General features: G+C 51.5%; 1 protein-coding gene across 1 annotated transcript in view; it reads left to right on the top strand.

The window, feature by feature from the left end:
• The window catches only part of LOC147668177 (guanine nucleotide-binding protein G(I)/G(S)/G(T) subunit beta-2), a 109898-nt gene that overhangs the window by 81365 nt on the left and 6581 nt on the right, over positions 1-21952 (top strand). The window contains exon 8 of the mRNA XM_086948724.1: positions 8567-8783. Within this exon, the coding sequence (XP_086804850.1) occupies positions 8567-8783 (217 nt within the window). The remainder of the gene's footprint in view (positions 1-8566; positions 8784-21952) is intronic.

Here is a 21952-nt window from a genome sequence, read left to right on the forward strand (position 1 = left end):
ATCCAGAAGCAAGGGGGAACACACTCTCCACAGCTGTCTCATCTGGCTCAGAGCATGTGGAAGTGGGCCATTCAGAGGAACATCTTCCTCATGGCAGAACATCTCCCAGGCAAGGACAACCAGATGGCGGATCTGCTCAGCAGACACAGCCATCAGATGCACGAGTGGGAGTTACATCCATCAGTACTCCAACCGTACTTCCAAAGGTGGGGTCATCCAGAGATAGACCTGTTCGCCACAAAGGAGAACGCAAAATGCCAAAGCTTCGCCGCCAGGTTCCCACACCCCCAATCACAGGGCAATGCGATGTGGATGAACTGGTCAGGCAGATTTGCGTACGCTTTTCCCCCAGCGCCTCTGATTCCGCTGGTGGCACGCAAGCTCAGGCAGCACTCGATGACTCTCATCCTGGTTGCTCCAACGTGGGCTCGCCAACCGTGGTACACCACGTTTCTGGAACTCTCCGTGGTACCGCATCAAAGGCTTCATCTCACTCCCAGCCTTCTGACGCAGAGCCATGGCGACATTCAGCACCCAGATCCGCAACAGCTCAACCTGGCGATCTGGCTCCTGAAGTCCTAGAGTTTGGCTACCTCAATCTTCCTCCCGATTGCATGGACATCATTCGGGAGGCAAGGAAGCCCACTACTAGAGCTTGTTATGCGGCTAAATGGAAGAGGTTTGTCATCTACTGTGTGGACCACAGCATTGACCCGCTAGATGCTTCCATTCAGAACATCATATGTTACCTTTTTCATCTGTATCGATGTAATCTAGCGTACTCTTCCATCCGCATTCACCTGTCTGCTATGGCAGCATACCTCCAAAATAGGCAGCACCTGTCTCTCTTTAAGGTCCCTGCTATCAAGGCTTTTCTGGAAGGACTCAAAAGGGTCATTCCACCAAGGACTCCACCAGCTCCAGAATGGAACCTCAATGTGGTTCTTACAAGGCTGATGGGTCCTCCCTTTGAGCCACTGCACTCTTGTGAGCTCCAGTTTTTGACTTGGAAGGTTGCGTTCTTAGTAGCAATTACATCGCTACGGAGGGTAAGCGAGCTGCAGGCGCTCACCATCCAAGAACCTTTCTTCCAGGTACATGCTAACAGGGTGGTGCTTCGCACTAACCCTAAGTTCTTACCAAAAGTGGTCTCACACTTTCACATAAACCAAACCATTGAATTGCCGGTGTTTTTCCAAAACCCAGAGACGCTGGCGGAGCGGATGCTCCACACTCTTGATGTGAAGAGGGCCTTGATGTATTATGTGGACAGGACAAAAGATTTCCGCAAAACCAAACAACTTTTTGTTGCTTTTGCCACTCAACACAAGGGAAACGCAATCTCCAAAGCAGGAATAGCTAGATGGATAGTAAAGTGCATTCAGATCTGCTACGCTAAAGCAAAGCGCACTCTCACTATACCACCGATGGCCCACTCCACTAGGAAGTTGGGGGCCTCTATGGCGTTCTTAGGTAACATTCCCTTAGAAGACATCTGTAGAGCAGCCACATGGTCTACCACTCATACTTTCACCAAGCACTACTGTGTAGACGTGCATTCAAAACAACAGGCAGCTGTTGGTCAGGCTGTTCTAAAAACGCTTTTTCAGACTGCTGCAGCTGGCACGGGCGGCCGCCGCTAATGGAGGGACTGCTATGTATTCTATGCACAGATATGAATTCAGCAGCCCACATGCCTCGAACTGCAAATGCTACTTACCAGTATGCATCTGTTCTTGGCATGTAGGGCTGCTGACATTCATATCGCCCGCCCTCCTCCCCGGCGCCTGTAGCAGCTGCAGTATGTATTCATATACAAACATATGCTCATAGCATGGTCATCACTCACTTCTTCACTCCATCTCTGCCTATGGCTAAAAACAATCTGGGGATGGAGGCGATGCCCATGCGCACTGTAGTCCAGGGGAGGAGCCACCTATCTCGTGATACTTCGAAGACCCTTCCAGGACAACAATGTGCAATCATCCGGACCCAACACTAGGTGGCGGACTATGCACAGATATGAATGTCAGCAGCCCTACATGCCAAGAACAGATGCATACTGGTAAGTAGCATTTGCATTACTGGAGGGGAGCTGGGGAGTCCTAGTGCCGCCTCCTGCATTCATCCAGGTGCACTGGAAGCAAGCTGGGGTGCCCTAGTGCAGCCTCCCTCATCAGGGTGCACTGGAGGCTAGCTGAGGTGCCCTAGTGCTGCCAACATCGCAGTACACTGGAGGGGAGCTTGGGTGCTTTGATCTTCAACTTCTGAGACCGGTTATGTAGGAAGGAAGTGAACCATTTGAGAACCGTCCTGGATAGGTTCTCATGTTTGACCGTATCAAATGCTGAGGAGAGATCAAGAAGGATGAGGAGGCAGGAATCATTGCGATCAAGGATTTGGAGGGCATCATCAATTATGTGCGTCATAGCTGTTTCCGTGCTGTTTGGCTCGGAAGCCTGATTGATGAGGGTTGAGGAGGTCAAACTGGTCAGTGTGTTTTGTTAGTTGGAGTTGTACACATTTTTCCAGCTGTTTGGCCAAGGTGGGGATATTGGTGATAGGGCGGTAATTGTTTAGGTCAGACGGGTCAGCTGTAAGTTTCTTGAGTATAGGCGTGACTTGCCCCACCTTGAGGGAGTCTGGGATTAGTCCTTGTTGGAGGGAGCTGTTAATGATTTTAGTCCAGAGTGGGAGGAGCAGGGGGGGTGAAGTCTTTTACAGCATTAGCAGGTAGGGGGTCTGTGAGGTGATTAGAGGGCTTCAAGGTACCGAGCAGTTTGTGAATTGCTTCTTCAGAGTAGGTGTCGAAGGACGTCCATGATGCGTTATTTTTAGGTTGAGTGGTAGTCATGCTGATGGGGCTGGGGTATCGGCTTACATCATTGAGGAGGTCACTTCTTATGTTGTCGGTCTTTAGCTTAAAGAAAGCAGAAAAGTCTTCACAGTGTGGAATATCGCTTGTTGTGCTGTTTGATTGTAAGGGTTGCGTCTTGGTTTGCGTTTTGACTAGTTCGAACAGTTTTCTTGGTCGTTTTTTTGCTTGGTCCAGCTGGAGGCTAAAGAAGTCAGATTTCGAGCGCTTGATTTTCCTAAAGTAGGCATTTCTCTTGTTCTTAAGCGTTTTAAGATGCAGTGCTGAGGGGTCAGATCTCCAGGTGCGCTCTGCCATTCGCATGGCACGCCTGTCTTCATTGAGTCTGCCGGCATACCAAGGGTTCAAGTTCTTGGTGGAGACTCTTCAGTTGCATTGGGGCGGCTTCGTTGATTATTGAGCTCATAAAATAGAGGTAGAGGTCGGTCAGTGATTGAACATCAGAGGCGCACGAAGGGGGAAGGAGGAGACTGCAGATGTGGGGGGGCAAGGAGTTGGGGTTAAGATTCTTCATGTCGCTTTTCCAGATCATGGATTTGGTGGGTTGAGCCGGGTTAGGTTTAACTTTTTCGTTGATAAAGAAAGTGATAATGTGGTGGTCTGACCAGTCACAGGGTAGAATCGCCCCCAGTTGGGTAGAGTCCTCTTTGGCGATGATGAGGTCGAGTATCGAGCCTTTGTCGTGTGTTGGGCTGTTGCATATTTGGGTGAGGTCCAGCGCATTAAGGAAAGTTTTGAGACTATTCACCACTGCGTCTTTCTGATCGTTCCAGTGGAGATTAAAGTCACCCAAGTAGATTTGAGTGATCTGCCGACCGGCGTTGGATGAGATCGTGTCCATGAGTTGTTGGGTGAAGGTGAGGTTGTCCCCAGGCGGGTGGTAGATGAGATGTAAAGCGCATACTGGTTTGCCCTCGCTGGAGATATCGAGGCAGAAGAGTTCACAGGAAGTGAGGGAGGGGGAGGTGACTTTAGTAACGGAGAGGTTGATTGACTCCTGTCTGCATCAGGTTGCACTTCTGTCTGCATCGGGGTGCACTGGAGGCGAGCTAGGGTTGCCCTGTTGCAGCCTCCTGTCTGCATCAGGGCGCACTGGAGATGAGCTGGGGTGCCCTGGTGCTGCCAGCATCGGAGTGCACTGGAGGCGTGCTGGGGGTGCCCTGGTGCAGCCTCCTGGGTGCACTGGAGGCGAGCTGTGGTGCCCTGGCGCTGCTAGCATCGGGGTGCACTGGATGAGAGTTGGGGTGCCCTGGCGCTGCTAGCATCGGGGTGCGCTGGAGGCGTGCTGGGGGTGCCCTGGTGCAGCCTCCTGGGTGCACTGGAGGCGAGCTGTGGTGCCCTGGCGCTGCTAGCATCGGGGTACACTGGATGAGTTGGGGTGCCCTGGTGCTGCTAGCATCGGGGTGCACTGGATGAGAGTTGGGGTGCCCTGGCGCTGCTAGCATCGGGGTGAACTGGAGGTGCCCTGTTGCAGCCTCCTGTCTGCATCGGGGTGCACTGGAGGCGAGCTGGGGTGCCCTGGTGCTGCCAGCATCGGGGTGCACTGGAGGAGAGCTGGGGGTGCCCTGGTGCAGCCTCCTGTCTGCATCGAGGTGCACTGGAGGTGAGCTGGGGTGCCCTGGTGCTGCCAGCATCGGGTGCACTGGAGGCGAGCTGGGGGTGCCCTGGTGCAGCCTCCTGTCTGCATCGGGGTGCACTGGAGGCGAGCTGGGGTGCCCTGGTGCTGCCAGCATCGGGGTGCACTGGAGGAGAGCTGGGGGTGCCCTGGTGCAGCCTCCTGTCTGCAACGAGGTGCACTGGAGGTGAGCTGGGGTGCCCTGGTGCTGCCAGCATCGGGTGCACTGGAGGCGAGCTGGGGGTGCCCTGGTGCAGCTTCCTGTCTGCATCGGTTGCACTGGAGCCGAGCTTGGGTGCCCTGGCGCTGCTAGCATCAGGGTGCATTAGAGGCGAGCTGGGGTGCCCTGGTGCTGCAAGCATCGGGGTGCACTGGAGGCGAGCTGGGGTGCCCTGGTGCTGCCAGCATCGGGTGCACTGGAGGCGTGCTGGGGGTGCCCTGGTGCAGCCTCCTGGGTGCACTGGAGGCGAGCTGTGGTGCCCTGGCGCTGCTAGCATCGGGGTGCACTGGATGAGAGTTGGGGTGCCCTGGCGCTGCTAGCATCGGGGTGCGCTGGAGGCGTGCTGGGGGTGCCCTGGTGCAGCCTCCTGGGTGCACTGGAGGCGAGCTGTGGTGCCCTGGCGCTGCTAGCATCGGGGTACACTGGATGAGTTGGGGTGCCCTGGTGCTGCTAGCATCTGGGTGCACTGGATGAGAGTTGGGGTGCCCTGGCGCTGCTAGCATCGGGGTGCACTGGAGGCGGGCTGGAGGTGCCCTGTTGCAGCCTCCTGTCTGCATCGGGGTGCACTGGAGGCGAGCTGGGGTGCCCTGGTGCTGCCAGCATCGGGGTGCACTGGAGGAGAGCTGGGGGTGCCCTGGTGCAGCCTCCTGTCTGCATCGAGGTGCACTGGAGGTGAGCTGGGGTGCCCTGGTGCTGCCAGCATCGGGTGCACTGGAGGCGAGCTGGGGGTGCCCTGGTGCAGCCTCCTGTCTGCATCGGGGTGCACTGGAGGCGAGCTGGGGTGCCCTGGTGCTGCCAGCATCGGGGTGCACTGGAGGAGAGCTGGGGGTGCCCTGGTGCAGCCTCCTGTCTGCAACGAGGTGCACTGGAGGTGAGCTGGGGTGCCCTGGTGCTGCCAGCATCGGGTGCACTGGAGGCGAGCTGGGGGTGCCCTGGTGCAGCTTCCTGTCTGCATCGGTTGCACTGGAGCCGAGCTTGGGTGCCCTGGCGCTGCTAGCATCAGGGTGCATTAGAGGCGAGCTGGGGTGCCCTGGTGCTGCAAGCATCGGGGTGCACTGGAGGCGAGCTGGGGTGCCCTGGTGCTGCCAGCATCGGGTGCACTGGAGGCGAGCTGGGGGTGCCCTGGTGCAGCTTCCGGTCTGCATCGGTTGCACTGGAGCCGAGCTTGGGTGCCCTGGCGCTGCTAGCATCAGGGTGCACTAGAGGCGAGCTGGGGTGCCTTGGTGCTGCAAGCATCGGGGTGCACTGGAGGCGAGCTGGGGTGCCCTGGTGCTGCCAGCATCGGGTGCACTGGAGGCGAGCTGGGGGTGCCCTGGTGCAGCTTCCTGTCTGCATCGGTTGCACTGGAGCCGAGCTTGGGTGCCCTGGCGCTGCTAGCATCAGGGTGCATTAGAGGCGAGCTGGGGTGCCCTGGTGCTGCAAGCATCGGGGTGCACTGGAGGCGAGCTGGGGTGCCCTGGTGCTGCCAGCATCGGGTGCACTGGAGGGGAGCTGGGGGTGCCCTGGTGCAGCTTCCGGTCTGCATCGGTTGCACTGGAGCCGAGCTTGGGTGCCCTGGCGCTGCTAGCATCAGGGTGCACTAGAGGCGAGCTGGGGTGCCCTGGTGCTGCAAGCATCGGGGTGCTCTGGAGGCGAGCTGGGGTGCCCTGGTGCTGCCAGCATCGGGTGCACTGGAGGCGAGCTGGGGGTGCCCTGGTGCAGCTTCCTGTCTGCATCGGTTGCACTGGAGCCGAGCTTGGGTGCCCTGGCGCTGCTAGCATCAGGGTGCATTAGAGGCGAGCTGGGGTGCCCTGGTGCTGCAAGCATCGGGGTGCACTGGAGGCGAGCTGGGGTGCCCTGGTGCTGCCAGTCGGGTGCACTGGAGGCGAGCTGGGGGTGCCCTGGTGCAGCTTCCGGTCTGCATCGGTTGCACTGGAGCCGAGCTTGGGTGCCCTGGCGCTGCTAGCATCAGGGTGCACTAGAGGCGAGCTGGGGTGCCCTGGTGCTGCAAGCATCGGGGTGCACTGGAGGCGAGCTGGGGTGCCCTGGTGCAGCCTCCTGCCTGCATCGGGGTGCACTGGAGGAGAGCTGGGGTGCCATGGTGCTGCCTGCATCGGGGTGCACTGGAGGCGAGCTGGGGTGCCCTGGTGCAGCTTCCTGTCTGCATCGGTTGCACTGGAGCCGAGCTTGGGTGCCCTGGCGCTGCTAGCATCAGGGTGCACTAGAGGCGAGCTGGGGTGCCCTGGTGCTGCAAGCTTCGGGGTGCACTGGAGGCGAGCTGGGGTGCCCTGGTGCAGCCTCCTGCCTGCATCGGGGTGCACTGGAGGAGAGCTGAGGTGCCATGGTGCTGCCTGCATCGGGGTGCACTGGAGGCGAGCTGGGGTGCCCTGGTGCTGCCAGCATCGGGGTGCACTGAAGGTGAGCTGTGGATGCCCTGGTGCAGCCTCTTGTCTGCATCGGGAGTACTGGAGGCGAGCTGGGGTGCCCTGGCGCTGCTAGCATCAGGGTGCACTGGAGGCGAGCTGGGGTTCCCTGGTGCTGCTAGCATCGGGGTGCACTGGAGGCGGGCTGGGGGTGCCCTGTTGCAGCCTCCTGTCTGCATCGGGGTGCCCTGGAGGCGAGCTGGGGTGCCCTGGAGGCGAGCTGGGGTGCCCTGGTGCAGCCTCTTGTCTGCATCGGGAGTACTGGAGGCGAGCTGGGGTGCCCTGGTGCAGTGATTGACTCCTCGCATCAGCACCGGCTTGTCCTCTCCTGGTTTCTGACCTTGAAGCCGCCCCCCACCCCGTGTGTTTTGTTCGTTGCCTCCCCACCACCAGCTCCTAATAGCACTCTGCTAGGCCCCCCGGGAGTCCTGCAGTCCCACTTTGCCTAATGTGCGTGTCCGCCTGCAGGGCGCTTTCACGGGTACTCTAGCGCTCGGCTGCGGGTGGGGGTTGCTGGCCACTGATGCCAGCGCTTTGTTTGACATCACCTGGGGGGCTTCCTGCTCCGAATGAGTATGAGGCAAGGGGCGGGGCAGGAGGGGGCACTCGCTCGTTCTGACGCTTTCAATGGTTTTATGTGTTGCCTTTAGGGGGGGACAGCGTAAATGTTTTTAAAAGGCCAAACAAGGCAGTTGAAGAGGGAGCAGCTAGTGAAGTCATTGGGACTAGAAAACCGGTCTTCCTCTCTTAGCTCTTGATATAGCCCCGATCTTTCCTATATTCCAGACCCTGGAGTGACCCTCTGCTTAAGTGTGGCTCCAAACTATGGCTCCCATGCGCCACCTTTGCCTCGCTGCTTGTGGCCGAGAGGTGTCCTCCTGTATATGTACAATGGGCTCTGCTGTTAGGAGGGACCTGGTGGCTTTGGTTGGAGAGGTGTCCCTGTAGTCTCGGGAGGAGTCAGACTTGCTTCTGCACTTTGGCCATGTTTGATGTGCCTGCCACAGGCTTGTGGTGGGAAACCTTGTCTCCCAGAGTCCTTTTAAAAGACCACTTCCAGGTGAGAATTCATGTAGTAAAGAGAAGTTGTTCCTTTTGTTTAAGTTGGATTCTAATTATGCAGCTGTGTTGGGTAGAAAGGTTTGTTTGCACAAAGAAATGTCCTCCGCGTTCACATGCTGTGGGTAATTCTGCCACCTAGTGGTTGGGTCCGGAAACGCTGGACACCGGCCAGGGGTAGGAACGGGTTTTGTACTCCGATCCTTGCTGCTCGGGTCCTACCACAGGTGGTGGGTGGCAGTATGTATGCATAGAGGACGTGTGCCTATAAGGGCTCGGAGCTGCAGACCCGCTAGTACAGGTCCTCAGTTAGTCAGTCCTGACCCACACTGCGTGCCCTCTGCCGCCTCTGCGCCCAGTGCCCGTTTAAAGAACTCTTGTCTCCTTCTTTCTAGTTCTTCCCCAACGGGAACGCCTTCACCACCGGCTCCGACGACGCCACCTGCCGGTTGTTCGACCTGCGCGCGGACCAGGAGCTTATGATGTACTCCCACGACAATATCATCTGCGGCATCACCTCGGTGGCGTTCTCCAAGAGCGGGCGGCTGCTGCTGGCCGGATATGACGACTTCAACTGCAACATCTGGGACTCCATGAAGGGCGACCGTGCAGGTAAAGAGAACTGCGGCCTGTATAGCACTGGGCTGTGTGACCTGCGACTGGTACCTGAGCGCTGCGCGCCTGGAGATCATGGGTCGTGCTGTACTATATGCTGTGCTGCGCGCCTGGCGCCACTGGGTAGCGCTGTACTATGTGATGTGCTGCGCTCCTGGGTAGCGCTGTACTATGTGATGTGCGCCTGGCGCTCACGGGTAGCGCTGTACTATGTGATGTGATGTGCGCCTGGCGCTCACGGGTAGCGCTGTACTACGTGATGTGCGCCTGGCGCTCACGGGTAGCGCTGTACTACGTGATGTGCGCCTGGCGCTCACAGGTAGCGCTGTGCTATGTGATGTGCGCCTGACGCTCACGGATAGTGCTGTACTGTGACGTGCTTTACCAAAGCAAGAGGTCACAGCACATTCAATCTCATTTTTCTCTGATTGCAGGGCTTTTCTGAGCTGGTTTTCTCGAAAGCTTAACCAGTCTTTTTGGGCAATTGTGAGCTTGCACTTTGAGATTTCTCACTGTTTAGCTCTTTTATTATTCGTTATTTTTATTGGGTCAGTCTACATAGCTGGTAAGACCACAGTGGCTTCGTCCAACACTTTTATTTCACTTTACGTGGTTTTTCTTCAAACATGAACCTCGTTTAGGTCTGTCCTAAACCCAGCTTTGTTTATTTTTTATTTTATTTTTTTTACATACTCCTGTAATAGAACAATTACATACATACATACATGTATTAAGAGTGGCTTTGAGTCCGCCCACTTCATCCACTGTCCTGTTCAACCCTTTCACAGTTTGCTTCCGCCCACCATTACCTTTAGCTTGGGGCAGTGTCCTCTCCCTCAACCATGGAATGGGCCAGAGTGATCGCATGTACATCCGTCTAAAAATAAAATCCACTTCAGCGTTCAGGCTTGCGGGCTAATTCTTTTTGTCCAATTTGTTTTATTTCCATTCTTCATCCTACGTTTTTTTTAGTCCTCCTTCTGTGTTTGAATTAAATTAAAGCCAAAAGTAATTTTTCTTTGTGCCATTAAGAATCTTTCATAGATTCACATGCTTGAATCATCAGTTGCCGAGCAGGGAGTCGCAGTGTAACCACAGAGCAGTGCTATTTTATAGAGGCAGAATAAACTTTAATATAATCCTAGAAGTAGCCTATCCACATCATTTTAAATATCCAAACTCCAGCTAATCAGCATACAGTACAGTCTTTAACCTTCCCCCAACACAGGCCACCCTAGCTATGACTCCTATTCTGTCATGTATGAAAGGAGTCCTGAGCTTTGCTCTGTCAATCAAATAAATTGGCTATTTATTCCTATTTCATAATTTCTGAGAGATTACCCAACATCTCTAAGACTTTCCTAAACTGCATAACTTAAACATGGCTGAATTCTCAAGTCTTTTTAGACCATGTGGAACCCCTGACAGGAAGAGACTTCACTCTGAAGACCATCCTAAGTTCTGCATATATTGCTTATTACTTGACCGCAAGGCTAAGGATTGCAAGATGTGTGCCTCTCAACAAAAACCATGTAGCACCGAGAGGGTAGACTTTTACAATGGCTCTAAAATCAAAATCTGGAAGAACCCTCCCTTCTGAAGAGGAAACTGTACTCCAGACATCCACACCCGTTCAAGTGCAATGCACTATGGATAAATTGGTCAGGGATATTTGCTTACGCTTTTCTGCCGCTTCCACTCATTCCGTTGGTGGTTCAGAAGTCCAGCCAGGCGTCCCTGACATTAATCCTAGTTGCTCCCACATGGGTCCGACAACCCTGGTTCACAACCCTGTTGGAACTCTCAGTAGTTCCTCACCAAAAACACCTCACTCCCAATCTGCTCACTCAGAGCCATGGAGAGATGAAACAAAATCCAGATCCCTGCCATCTCAACCTTGTGATCCGGCAACTGAAATCTTAGTTTGGCTACCTTAATCTTCTGCCAGACTGCATGAACATTATCATAGGCTAGACGTCCTACCACAAGAGCCTGCTATGCAGCAAAGTGGAAGCGATTTGTGATATACTGCAATAACAATCCGATCCACTAGACGCGTAAGGTCAAAACATAATTTGTTATTTACTACATCTGCAGCATTCCAATTTAGCGTACTCTTCCATACGCTTACATCCTGCTGCAATAGCTGCATACCTACAAAACAGACATTTGTCTCTATTTAGAGTGCCTGTCATCCAAGCTTTTATGGAGGGACTTAAAAGAATCATTCCTCCAAGACTTCCACCTGTTCCAGGGTGGAATCTTAACATCGTGCTCACCAGGCTAATGGGTCCACCATTTGAGCCATTGCATAGATGTGAAATACAATTTCCTATTTGGAAATTAGCTATCCTCATACCCATCATATCTCCGTGGAGGGTAGGTGAGCTTCAGGCACTAACCAAAGTACCATTCTTTCAAATACACCAAAACAAAGTTGTTCTTGGACCAACCCTAAATTTCTACCAAAATCATTTCTGCTTTTGATATCAAACAATCTGTTGAGTTGCCTGTGTTCTTCCCTCAACCAGATTCTGTGGCAGAACGTGCCTTACATACTATAGATGTGAAAAGAGCAATTCTTTACTATATAGAAAGAACAAAACCTTTTTGCAAAACAACTATGTTCGAGGCATGTGGGCTGCTGAATTCCTATCTGTTAATAGATCGCCGCCTAGTGTTGGGTCCGGATGATTGCAACTTGTTGTCCTGGAAGAGTCTTCGAAGTATCACGAGATAGGTGACTCCTCCCCTGGACTACAGTGCGCATGAGCATCTTCTCCATCCTCAGATTGTTTTTTTCCGCCATTGGGTTTTGATGTTATTCCTCTACTCCAACTTCGGGACCAAAACTAAACTTCATTAAAAGGCCAAAAGGCCTTCGACTTCGACGGTATTGTTCTCGCTCTGTACTGCTTGACGCAACCACACTTTCCATCTTGATCGGTCGTCTACGCGGGCCGTTGGGCCTTTCGACGCCACGTGGGCCTGCTGACGATGGAAAGGAGTCAGTTCAAAAGGTGCCCATAATGCCATTCCAAATTCCCGCATACTGACAAACATACAGTATGCAACAAGTGCTTATCACCGAAGCACAACAAAGAAAATTGCCCAGCTTGTGCCCAATTCCGTTCAAAGAAAACCATCCGGATTAGACGGGCTGCTAGGCAAGAGATGCAGCGACCGGAACCGGAGAACATCTTTGATGAACACAACCTACCAGAGGCGGCGGACTCTGATCTAGAGATTGTCTTCGCCGAGGACCAGTCTGACTCAGACGACAAGATCCCACCGGGGCAAATCGTGAGTATACAGCCCTCAACGCCGCTTGTCCCGAAACAAAAGGCTCTGGTCCAAGCAACTCCTAAAGGTCTTAGCCGAGATAGACAAGCTCCTCCAGAAGCCCCGCCTTCCGGCTCTGCTCCGAAGCCAAAAACAAAGCCTTCCTATAGCCCAGGTCCAAGTAACGTTCTCCCCAAGAAGGTCGTCAAACCGAAGGTAGTCGAGCCGAAGAGGGCCGCAGAGCCAAAGGTCGTCGAACCGAAGAAAGGAATCGAGCCAAAAGTCGCTGACCCGAAGGTGGTCGGACCAAAAATGTCGCCCAACCCAAAAAGGATATCGAGGCAAAGAAAAGCCTCGAACAAAAGCGGGCTGTCGAGCATAAAGGAACACGCGACCCAAAGGAGGCCGTCTAACCTAAAGAGTGGAGATCAACAAAAACACGATCACACTACAAAACCCGTCAAACCGAAAAGTCATCAAGTCGACAAAAGACATTGAGCCTAAGAAAGCTGTCGAGCATAAAAAGCCTATTGATCCAAAAGCTCCAGTCAATCTGAAACAGGACGCCGACCCAAAGACAGACAAGCGAGCCGAAAAAGACAGCTAAACCAACAAAAATCGTTGAACCGAAAAAGGTTACAGACCCGAAAGCAACGTTCGGATTGAAAGACTCCACAACCGAAGGGCTTCGAGCCATAAAGTCAAAAACCCGTTCGCAAGCCAAAAATATCGGCCCCAAAGCCACGGACAGTGGAGGAAGAACTCTTCCATCCCGATCCGGAATCAGAGGAACAATCTAAACTGTATATAAACCCTGAGACTGGCAAAGTTAGTTTATTGTCGAAAAAAGAGACCACTGGACACACACTCCTTCCCCTGTTCCTTCAAAGAAAAAGGACTTCGGGACTTCTCCCTCTAGGCCCTTTACTCCTCCTCCTTTCTATCCCAATATGCCTTTTTGTGCCCTACTCTCCTACACATTCTGACTATATAATGATGAGGAGAACATGGGGGAAGATCCTCAAGATGACTTTAATCAACCAGAGGATCCACATCCTCAAGATGACACATGAGAGAATCAGAATGATCCATAGTACACACAACCCATCCCGATGCCTTCCCATACCCTACAAAGCTGTCTCCTACCGACGACACCATTGTCTTTAACCAGCTGCTAGATAGGGCAGCAAAATACCACAAGGTCGACATGCACACTGGCTCAATAGAATATTTTCTATTCAACACATTTCCTACCTCTGAGAAAAATGTGAGGACACTTCCTATGCTAAAAGGGGTACTAAAACACGCACCTGATATATTTGAAGATCCAGCCAGAGCACGTGTACTCAGTCCCAGGATTGAAAAAAAATATATAAAGCGTCTCCTACAGACCTTTCCTATATTCAAGGCCAGTTGCCTCTAGACTCGCTGCTAGTAGCAAACGCTTGCAAAAGAGCAAACTCGCTAACTACAGGAGATGCTCCACCTCCTGATAAGGAGTCTAAAGTCTTGGAAGCCTCAGGCAAGAGTGTAGCCTCACAGGCCTCTAATTCATGGAGAATCGCAAACACACAGGCTTTACTAGCTCGCTACGATAGAGCACACTATGACCAGCTTGAGGGTTTAATGCAACACCTGCCAGAACCTTACAAGGCTCAGGCTAATTACCTCATTCAAGGAGGCAAGTTTATTACGAATGCCTCCATTAAATGTGTGCTTGACGCAGCCAACACAGCAGCCAGATCCATTAATACCAGCGTATTACTGCACAGACATGCGTGGCTACGCATCTCTGGTTTTAAGAATGAGGTGCAATCCACCATCCTCAACCAACCAGTTAATCAAGACTTCCTATTTGGCCCTGCAGTAGACACTATTTTGGATAAAATGAAAAAAGATACAGAAACTGCAAATCTATGGGCGCACTGCAGTTTCAACAACACAGAGGTTCCTTTCGTCGCTCCTCCTATAGAGGCACCGCAGGAGGCAACACTTCACAAACTTCCTCTACATATAAAAGCAACACCCAAAGTTCCTTTAACAAAGGCTCTAACAGGGGAGGTTATAGGGGAAATAATAACAAGGGCAGAGAACGTGGCAGCAATAACACCATTGCCTCCACTGCCACCAAACAGTGACTTCATCACACTCCCTCCAGACCATGTAACACCAGTCAAAGGCAGAGTCAAACAATTCCTACCAGTCTGGAACGCAATTACCATAGGTGGGTGAGACAAATTATCCAGTATGGTTATTACCTGGAACTCACTTCTACTCCACCCAACATACCACCCAAATACCGTCCTATGTCCAAGGAACACATCACCCTGTTACAACAAGAGGTGAAATCCATGCTAGGAAAGGGCCAGTCCCTATTCAAACCAAGGGACAGGAGTTTACTTGCTATACTTCCCTATCCCCAAAAAGGACGGGTCCCTCAGACCAATATTGGACCTCAGACCGCTAAACCAATAATTACTCTCGGAGCACTTCCACATGATCACTCTTCAACAAGTGCTCCCATTACTCCAGCAAGGCGACTTCCTAGCAACATTAGACCTCAAGGACGCATATTTTCGCATACCTATACCTCCAGCTCGCAGGAAATACCACAGGTTCACAATAGAAGGTCAACATTTTCAGTTCCAGGTTCTCCCCTTCGGGGTAACCACAGCCCGAGAGTATTCACAAAGTGTCTAGCAGTAGTAGCTGCACACCTCAGAAGGCAACACATCCACGTGTTTCCATACCTGGACGATTGGCTCATAAAAGCAAACTCATACACGCAGTGTGCAAGCCATACATCTCAGACACTCCAGCTGCTACACAGCCTGGGGTTTTCCATAAACTACCCAAAATCGCATCTACAGCCCTCCAACATACAGCAATATCTGGGAGCTACAGTAGACACCTCAGTAGCAAAGGCATACCCAAATTCAGCCAGGATAGCCAACCTGCAAACTCTCATTCAAAAATTTCAGCCACAACACACTTTTCCAGCTCGAGTGTTCATGCAGCTCATAGGCATGATGGCCTCCTGCATATTCATTGTCCCTCATGCCAGACTTCAAATGAGTCCACTGCAAGAATGCCTAGCACGGCAGTGGAACCAAGCTCAAGGACAACTAAAGGACCTAGTGTTGGTATATAGTCGCGCTTACAACTCTCTGCAGTGGTGGAACCCACAAAACCTTTCAAAGGGGCGACTGTTCCAAGAGCCGGTTCCACAAAGAGTACTTACAGCGGGCGCATCACTGACCGGTTGGGGAGCCCACTTACTCCAATACGCAGTCCAAGGGCTCTGGACAGTAAAACAAAAGAAACTGCATATCAACCACTTAGAGTTGCTAGCAATATTTCTGGCACTAAAAGCATTCCAAAAGTACTTGTACAAACAAGGCTGTGTTGATCCGGACGGATAACATGACAGCCATGTACTACATCCAGAAACTAGGAGGGACACTCTCTATAGCTGTCCCACTTAGCACCGAGCATATGGAGGTGGACAATTCCAAGAAACATTTTTCTCCTAGCAGAACACCTGCCAGGGAAAGACAACCAAGTAGCAGATCTGCTAAGTAGACACAGCCAACAGCTACACGAATGGGAGATTCACCCCCAAGTTCTCCAACCATTCTTCCAGAAATGGGGGCACCCAGAAATAGATGTTTGCCACAAACGAAAACTCAAAATGCCAGTACTTTGCCGCCAAGTTCCCACATCCGTTGTCACAGGGCAATGCGCTATGGATGAACTGGTCAGGCAGATTTGCGTACGCTTATCCGCCAACTCCACTGATTCCGTTGGTGACACGCAAACTACGTCAGCAGTCACTCACCATGATCCTGGTTGCTCCCACAAGGGCAAGACAGCCATGGTACACAACGCTCCTGGAACTCAGTAGTTCCCCATCAAAAACTGCGCCTCTCGCCCATCTTTTAACTCCGAACCATGGAGAAATTCAACATCCAGATCCCAATCAGATGAACCTAGCGATCTGGCTCCTGAGCGCTTAGAGTTTGGATACCTTAACTTACCTCCTGATTGCATGAACATTATCAAGGAGGCAAGAAGGCCAACTACTAGAGCATGCTATGCAGCTGAATCGAAAAGATTTGTAATCTATTGCAACAATAACCAAATCAATCCATTGGATGCTTCCATCCAAAACATTATCTGTTACCTCTTGCATCTTCAAAGATGCAATTTAGCATACTCTTCTATAAGGCTACATCTTGCTGCTATTCCAAAACAGGCAACACCTTTCTCTGTTTAGGGTACCACCAATCAAAGCTTTTATGGAGGGTCTTAAAAGGATAATCCCTCACACACACACCCACCTTCACCAGTCCGGAACTTAAATTTGGTTCTTACCAGACTTATGGGGCCTCCCTTCGAACCACTCAACTCATGTGATTTGCAATTTCTAACATGGAAGGTGGCATTCTTGATTGCCATTACCTCCCTCAGGCGAGTAAGTGAGCTTCAGGCACCAACCATTCAAGAACCCTTCATGCAAGTACATGCGAATAGGGTAGTACTTAGGACCAACCCTAAGTTTATGCCAAAAGTCATATCCACTTTCCATATCAATCAATCAATAGAACTGCCAGTTTTCTTCCACAACCCACAGTCCGTAGCCGAAAGAGCCCTACACACACTAGATGTAAGGAGAGCTCTGCTATATTATGTAGACAGGACTAAATCATTTCGAAAAACAAAGCAACTGTTTGTTGCTTTTTCACCACAACATGAAGGTAATCCCATCTCAAAATCAGGAATAGCCAGATGGATAGTTAAATGCATTCAGATGTGCTATCAAAAAGCTAAACGCACGCTAACAGTTCCCCCAAGAGCACACTACGTGTAAAATGGGGGCATCCATGGCTTTCTTAGGGAATATTCCCCTTGAAGACATATGTAGGGCAGCAACATGATCTACCATACACACTTTCACTAAACACTATTATGTAGACTTGCAATCAGAGCAGCAAGCTGCTGTAGGCCAGGCTGTCCTTGAAACTCTTTTTCAAACTGTTGCAGCTGGCACAGGTAGTCACCGCTAGAGGAGACACTGCTATACAGTCTATGCACAGATATGAATTCAGCAGCCCACGTGCCTCGAACGGAATATGCTACTTACCAGTATGCATCTGTTCTTGGCATGTAGGGCTGCTGACATTCATATCGCCCGCCCTCCTCCCCGGTGCCTGTTGCAGCTGCAGCATTATCTTTTGCATGGCCATCTCTTACTTTGCGATACTCCATCTCTGCCACAATGGCGAGAAACAATCTGAGGATGGAGAAGATGCCCATGCGCACTGTAGTCCAGGGGAGGAGTCACCTATCTCGTGATACTTCGAAGACTCTTTTAGGACAACAAGGTGCAATCGTCCGGGTCCGACACTAGGCGGCGATCTATGCACAGGTATGAATGTCAGCAGGTCTACATGCCAAGAACAGATGCATACTGGTAAGTAGCATATTCCTTGTTGCTTTTGCTCCACCACATAAGGGAAATCATATATCAAAATCAGGCATTGCAAGGTGGATAGTCCAGTGCATTCAAATATGCTATGCAAAAGCAAAGAATGTTAACCATTCCCCCTAGAGTGCACTCCACACGCGAACTAAGGGCTTCTATGGTGTTCTTAGGAAATATACCCATAGATATCTGCAAAGCTGCAACATGGTCTACACCTCACACATTCACAAAACACTATTGTGTTGATGTGTTACCAAGACAGTAAGCTAGGGTGGGGCAAGCAGTTTTATGTACACTATTTCAGACTGCTGCAACAGCTACTGGTTAGCCACCACTTTAGGAGATAACTGCTTTTTAATCTATGCACAGCATGTGATCTACAGCTCATATGCATTGAACGAAAAATGCTACTTACCCAGTATGCATCTGTTCTTGGCATGTAGAGCTGTAGTCGCATGCGCCCACCTGCCACCCCGGGTACCTATACCTGTTGCAGTTACATCTTACTTAGATAAATATATACATCTTACTATTCTTACGAACTCCATTATCACCCTCTGTGGCAAACAATCTAACAATGGAATCGATGCCAACGTGCACTCACCAAAAGGAGCAGTCACCTACCTCGTGACTGGAAAAGACTTCTTCGAATAAAAACATAGTGCAAACATCTGGACCCAACTCCAGATGGCAGGCCATGCACAGCATGAGACTCTACAGCTCTACATGCTAAGAACAGATGCATACAGGGTAAGTAGCATTTTCCTTATGAGGGCATGGCATACTGTATGAAGTTCGTAGGGCTGCTACTCTTGCATGTTCTATAGGTAAGTGGAAGAGATGTACCCACAATTACATCTCAAAATAAGACTCCTTCAAAGGCAAGGTTTAAGACCTCATCTGTTAACTTTAACACTTACGGAATGCAGATCTTCAATATACTTCCATATGTCTTCACCTTGTCGCTATCACTGCTACATGCAAAATGGGGCACACTGCCCAGTCTTCCAAATCTCTTAAGGTGTCACAGAGACTCCAATTGGAAATGGCCCGCAAGAACGCCTCCAACCCCTGTCTGGAAGCTTCATGCAGTTCTAATAAGGGTTACGAGTCTGCCCTTTGAGCCCCTCCGCTCATGCATTTTGAATAAACGAAAGTGGTTATCGTGCTAGCTATTACCTCGCGAAGACATATTATAATTGTATTCATATAGCGCTTACTACCCCTGATGCCAGGTCAAACTGTAGAGTGTTAGTTGGGTTGAATACGATAATGGTGGGATAGAAGAGGAAAGAGTCTAGAACGTGTAACTTGGGAGATCATATTAGTAAGATGAGTAAATGGAGGAGGGAAGAGTCTCTAAACAGGGATTGGGGAGAACATAGCTGTAGAATGAGGTTTAGGGATGAGTAAAAGGAGGGATAAATAAGGGGAGAATTGAAAAAGGGTTGTTTGGAGATCATAGTAGTAGAATGAACTTTGGGGAGTACAAAGAGGGATAGAGGAAGGAAGAGTCCAGAAAGGGTTATTTTTGAGATCATTAGCACGTTGAAACAACTTGCCCTTCAAGAAATGTTCATTCTGTAGTAGGGGATCTGTGTATAGTCCTAATCTGTGAATAGTTCTGCCCATGTGCGGGGACCCCGGAGCAATCAAAATAGTCTCAAGTCGTCGTCTTCTTCTGCAATCCTGCATAGACACTTAAGAGACAAATAATGCAGCCTAACATTAAACAGGCTACATGGGCCAGCACTTCATCCTGAAGTGAAAAGGATAGCCAAATAATATAAAATTTTACACATTTTACAGAGTTTCACCACACAAAGAGAAATTCCCCTTCACAAAAATCCTTTGTATGATCGAGAGGAAGGGTTGGACAGACAAGCCTCATAGGCTGCCATTATGTGTTTGGAAAAGGGATACCGTGCCTTTAAGGAACCCTCCAGAGACCCTCGGCATCCCATGATGCGCAGCCAAAGGCAAGTTACTTTCAGTTCTTTTTTCCGGCTCCTGCTAGCAGGACCCTGGAGCATTGAGCTCTACCTTTTTAGGTATATCTTCACTTTTTGGAGTTTTTTCAGTGAGATGTAGGTTTCACTCGACGTCTGGGGTCTCATTCCAGTTTGTCTTTTTTGACCAGTTTTGCCACCTCCATCTTGTCGGAATGCCAGCTTTATTCGACAAGTGCCCTGAGTGTGGTGGGAAGAAGGCCAAGTCAGACCCCCACAGAGTGTGCATACTCTGTTTGCCTTCTACCCATGCACCTGACTCCTGTGAGATTTGCCATTCTTTCTCCAGGAGGACCCTGCGTGACAGGGAGAAGATTCGTCTCCAAGGCCTGGAGCAGAGGAGACCTCAAGAAGCAGTTGGGACCTCTGGCTGTGGAGGGACTATATCTTCATCCTCCACCCGTGCATCGGCCTGGGGGGGGGGGGAGGGGGGGGGGCTCCCCAGTCAAGAACAGGCCCGGAAACTGTCCCGGTCGATGGTTTCCACGTCGAGAGGTATGACTACCATCTGTTCCCCGTCGACGCAGGACTCTGTTTCGAAGCGACGTTTGTGTTCGTCTAGGGGAAGGACGTCGAGACCTCGGACGAGGTCGACATAAAGGACTTCACTGAAGTCGACACACCATCGTAGTCTTGCTGAGTCCCATAGAAGGCGCTCTCCGTCGAGGCGACACTGCTGTTCGCCGTCAACGTCGACACGAAGATAGACGTCTAGGAGAGTAAGATCGACGTCAAGGAGAAGACTATCGACGTCCAGGCGATCGACGTCAAGGAGAGCAATGTCAAGAGTATACATCTAGGAAGGAAAAGTTGACGTTTAAGAGCAAAGTCAACACCCTGAACGGTGTCTAGTGTCTCTGTGGTGAGCGTCTCCTCATATGCGAGTTCCCGGTCGCGGTGGCGCCGGCGCTCTTCCTCAGAAGAGACTACCTCCAGAGCATCCTCTCCGAGGCCTGCTCGTAAGAAGAGGAGAGTACTTGGGTCTCCGGACTGTCAATACTAGAGGACATTCTCGCCCTCCAGGCCTAGGACGCCAACTCTGCCGCCTCCACCGCCATCTCAGCCTCAGCAACCAAGGCCTTTGATTCTGGCTCAGACGCTTCCTCTTCCGCTGCAGCCTGTGCCGGTGGGTCCGGCGAGACCCAGGAAACAAAGATCCAGGTCACGGGGGAGGCATCGCTCTCGCTGTGAGCGTAGGTCTTCAACCAGGTCACGACATTGTCGTTGTAGTAGAGAGAGCTCGCGTTCCAGGCATACCTACATGGACTCTTCCAGTGACCGGAGGTATTCGCCTACTTTATCTGACTCTCCTCCAATGAGGGTGTCACCAGTGGATGACATCGTGACGTTTCAGGATGTGCTGCTGAGGGGGGCAGCGAAGTTGGGGATAGCACTGATGGTGCCCACCCCTTCCACCTCCGTCATCTTTGAAACACTACTGCGTAAGCACCTCTTGCCCTTTGCTGCCTTTGGTGCCAGGGTTGGAGGAACCGGCCATGGGGCTGTTCTTGATTCCGGCCTCGGTGAAGTCTGCCCCATCCCGACTTCAAAAGAAGTACAGGCCCCCGGATTTGGTTATTGTCACAGCGGCCAAGAAGCAGCACTCTACTGCTCCTTCGTCTACGATCCCTCCGGACAAGGAGAGCCGTCACATGGATTCTGCAGGGAGAAAGGTCTGAAGTACGGCAGCCACGTCTATGAAAGCAGTGAGTTCAACAGCTCTTTTGGTTCGGTATGACCGTTCATTGTGGGAGTCCCTGCAACAATTCATCGAACTCCGACCGAGGGACAGAAGGGAAGATTTCCAGCAAATCTTGAATGAAGGCATGATGGTTTTCAACAAAGTGATCAGCGCGGCTGCCTCTCTCCTGGCCGCTCCTGGGTACTGCCATGGAGTAAACTAGAGACGCCAGTCCTGGTTGCACCTTACCTCGCTTAAACCAGAGGCACAACAGCGTGTTGCCAATTTGCCCTTCTCGGGCACTACCCTCTTCGGGACCCATGCGGATGAGGAAATGGCCCGCATGAAGTGGAAACGCCGAAGACGGTAGGTTTGGAGAAAACAAAGGATCAGGGGAAGTCTTTCCGCTCCTTCCAGAGGCGTTACTCCTCCCAACGTTTCCAGCGAGGGCAGGGTCGCCAAACTGGCAACAGCAGCAATATAAAAGGCAGCCCTTCCAGAGGCATCGGAGGGGCAGAGGCTGGTGGGGGTAAGCATACAGAATTACTTAGGACAAGTGGGTGCTGAATATTGTTTGCATTGGATATAGTCTTCGTTTTGTCAGCCCGCCTCCAGCTATTCCACCGCTGGCAATACCAACTGCGCGAGCTCCAAGGGGAGGCCGATACCCAGTTCAGAAAAAGGGTGACAGAAGACGCCCCTCTGTCTC

Source organism: Lissotriton vulgaris, unplaced genomic scaffold, assembly GCF_964263255.1.
Source record: "Lissotriton vulgaris unplaced genomic scaffold, aLisVul1.2 SCAFFOLD_2553, whole genome shotgun sequence".
In the NCBI taxonomy this organism is placed as follows: Eukaryota; Metazoa; Chordata; class Amphibia; order Caudata; family Salamandridae; genus Lissotriton; species Lissotriton vulgaris.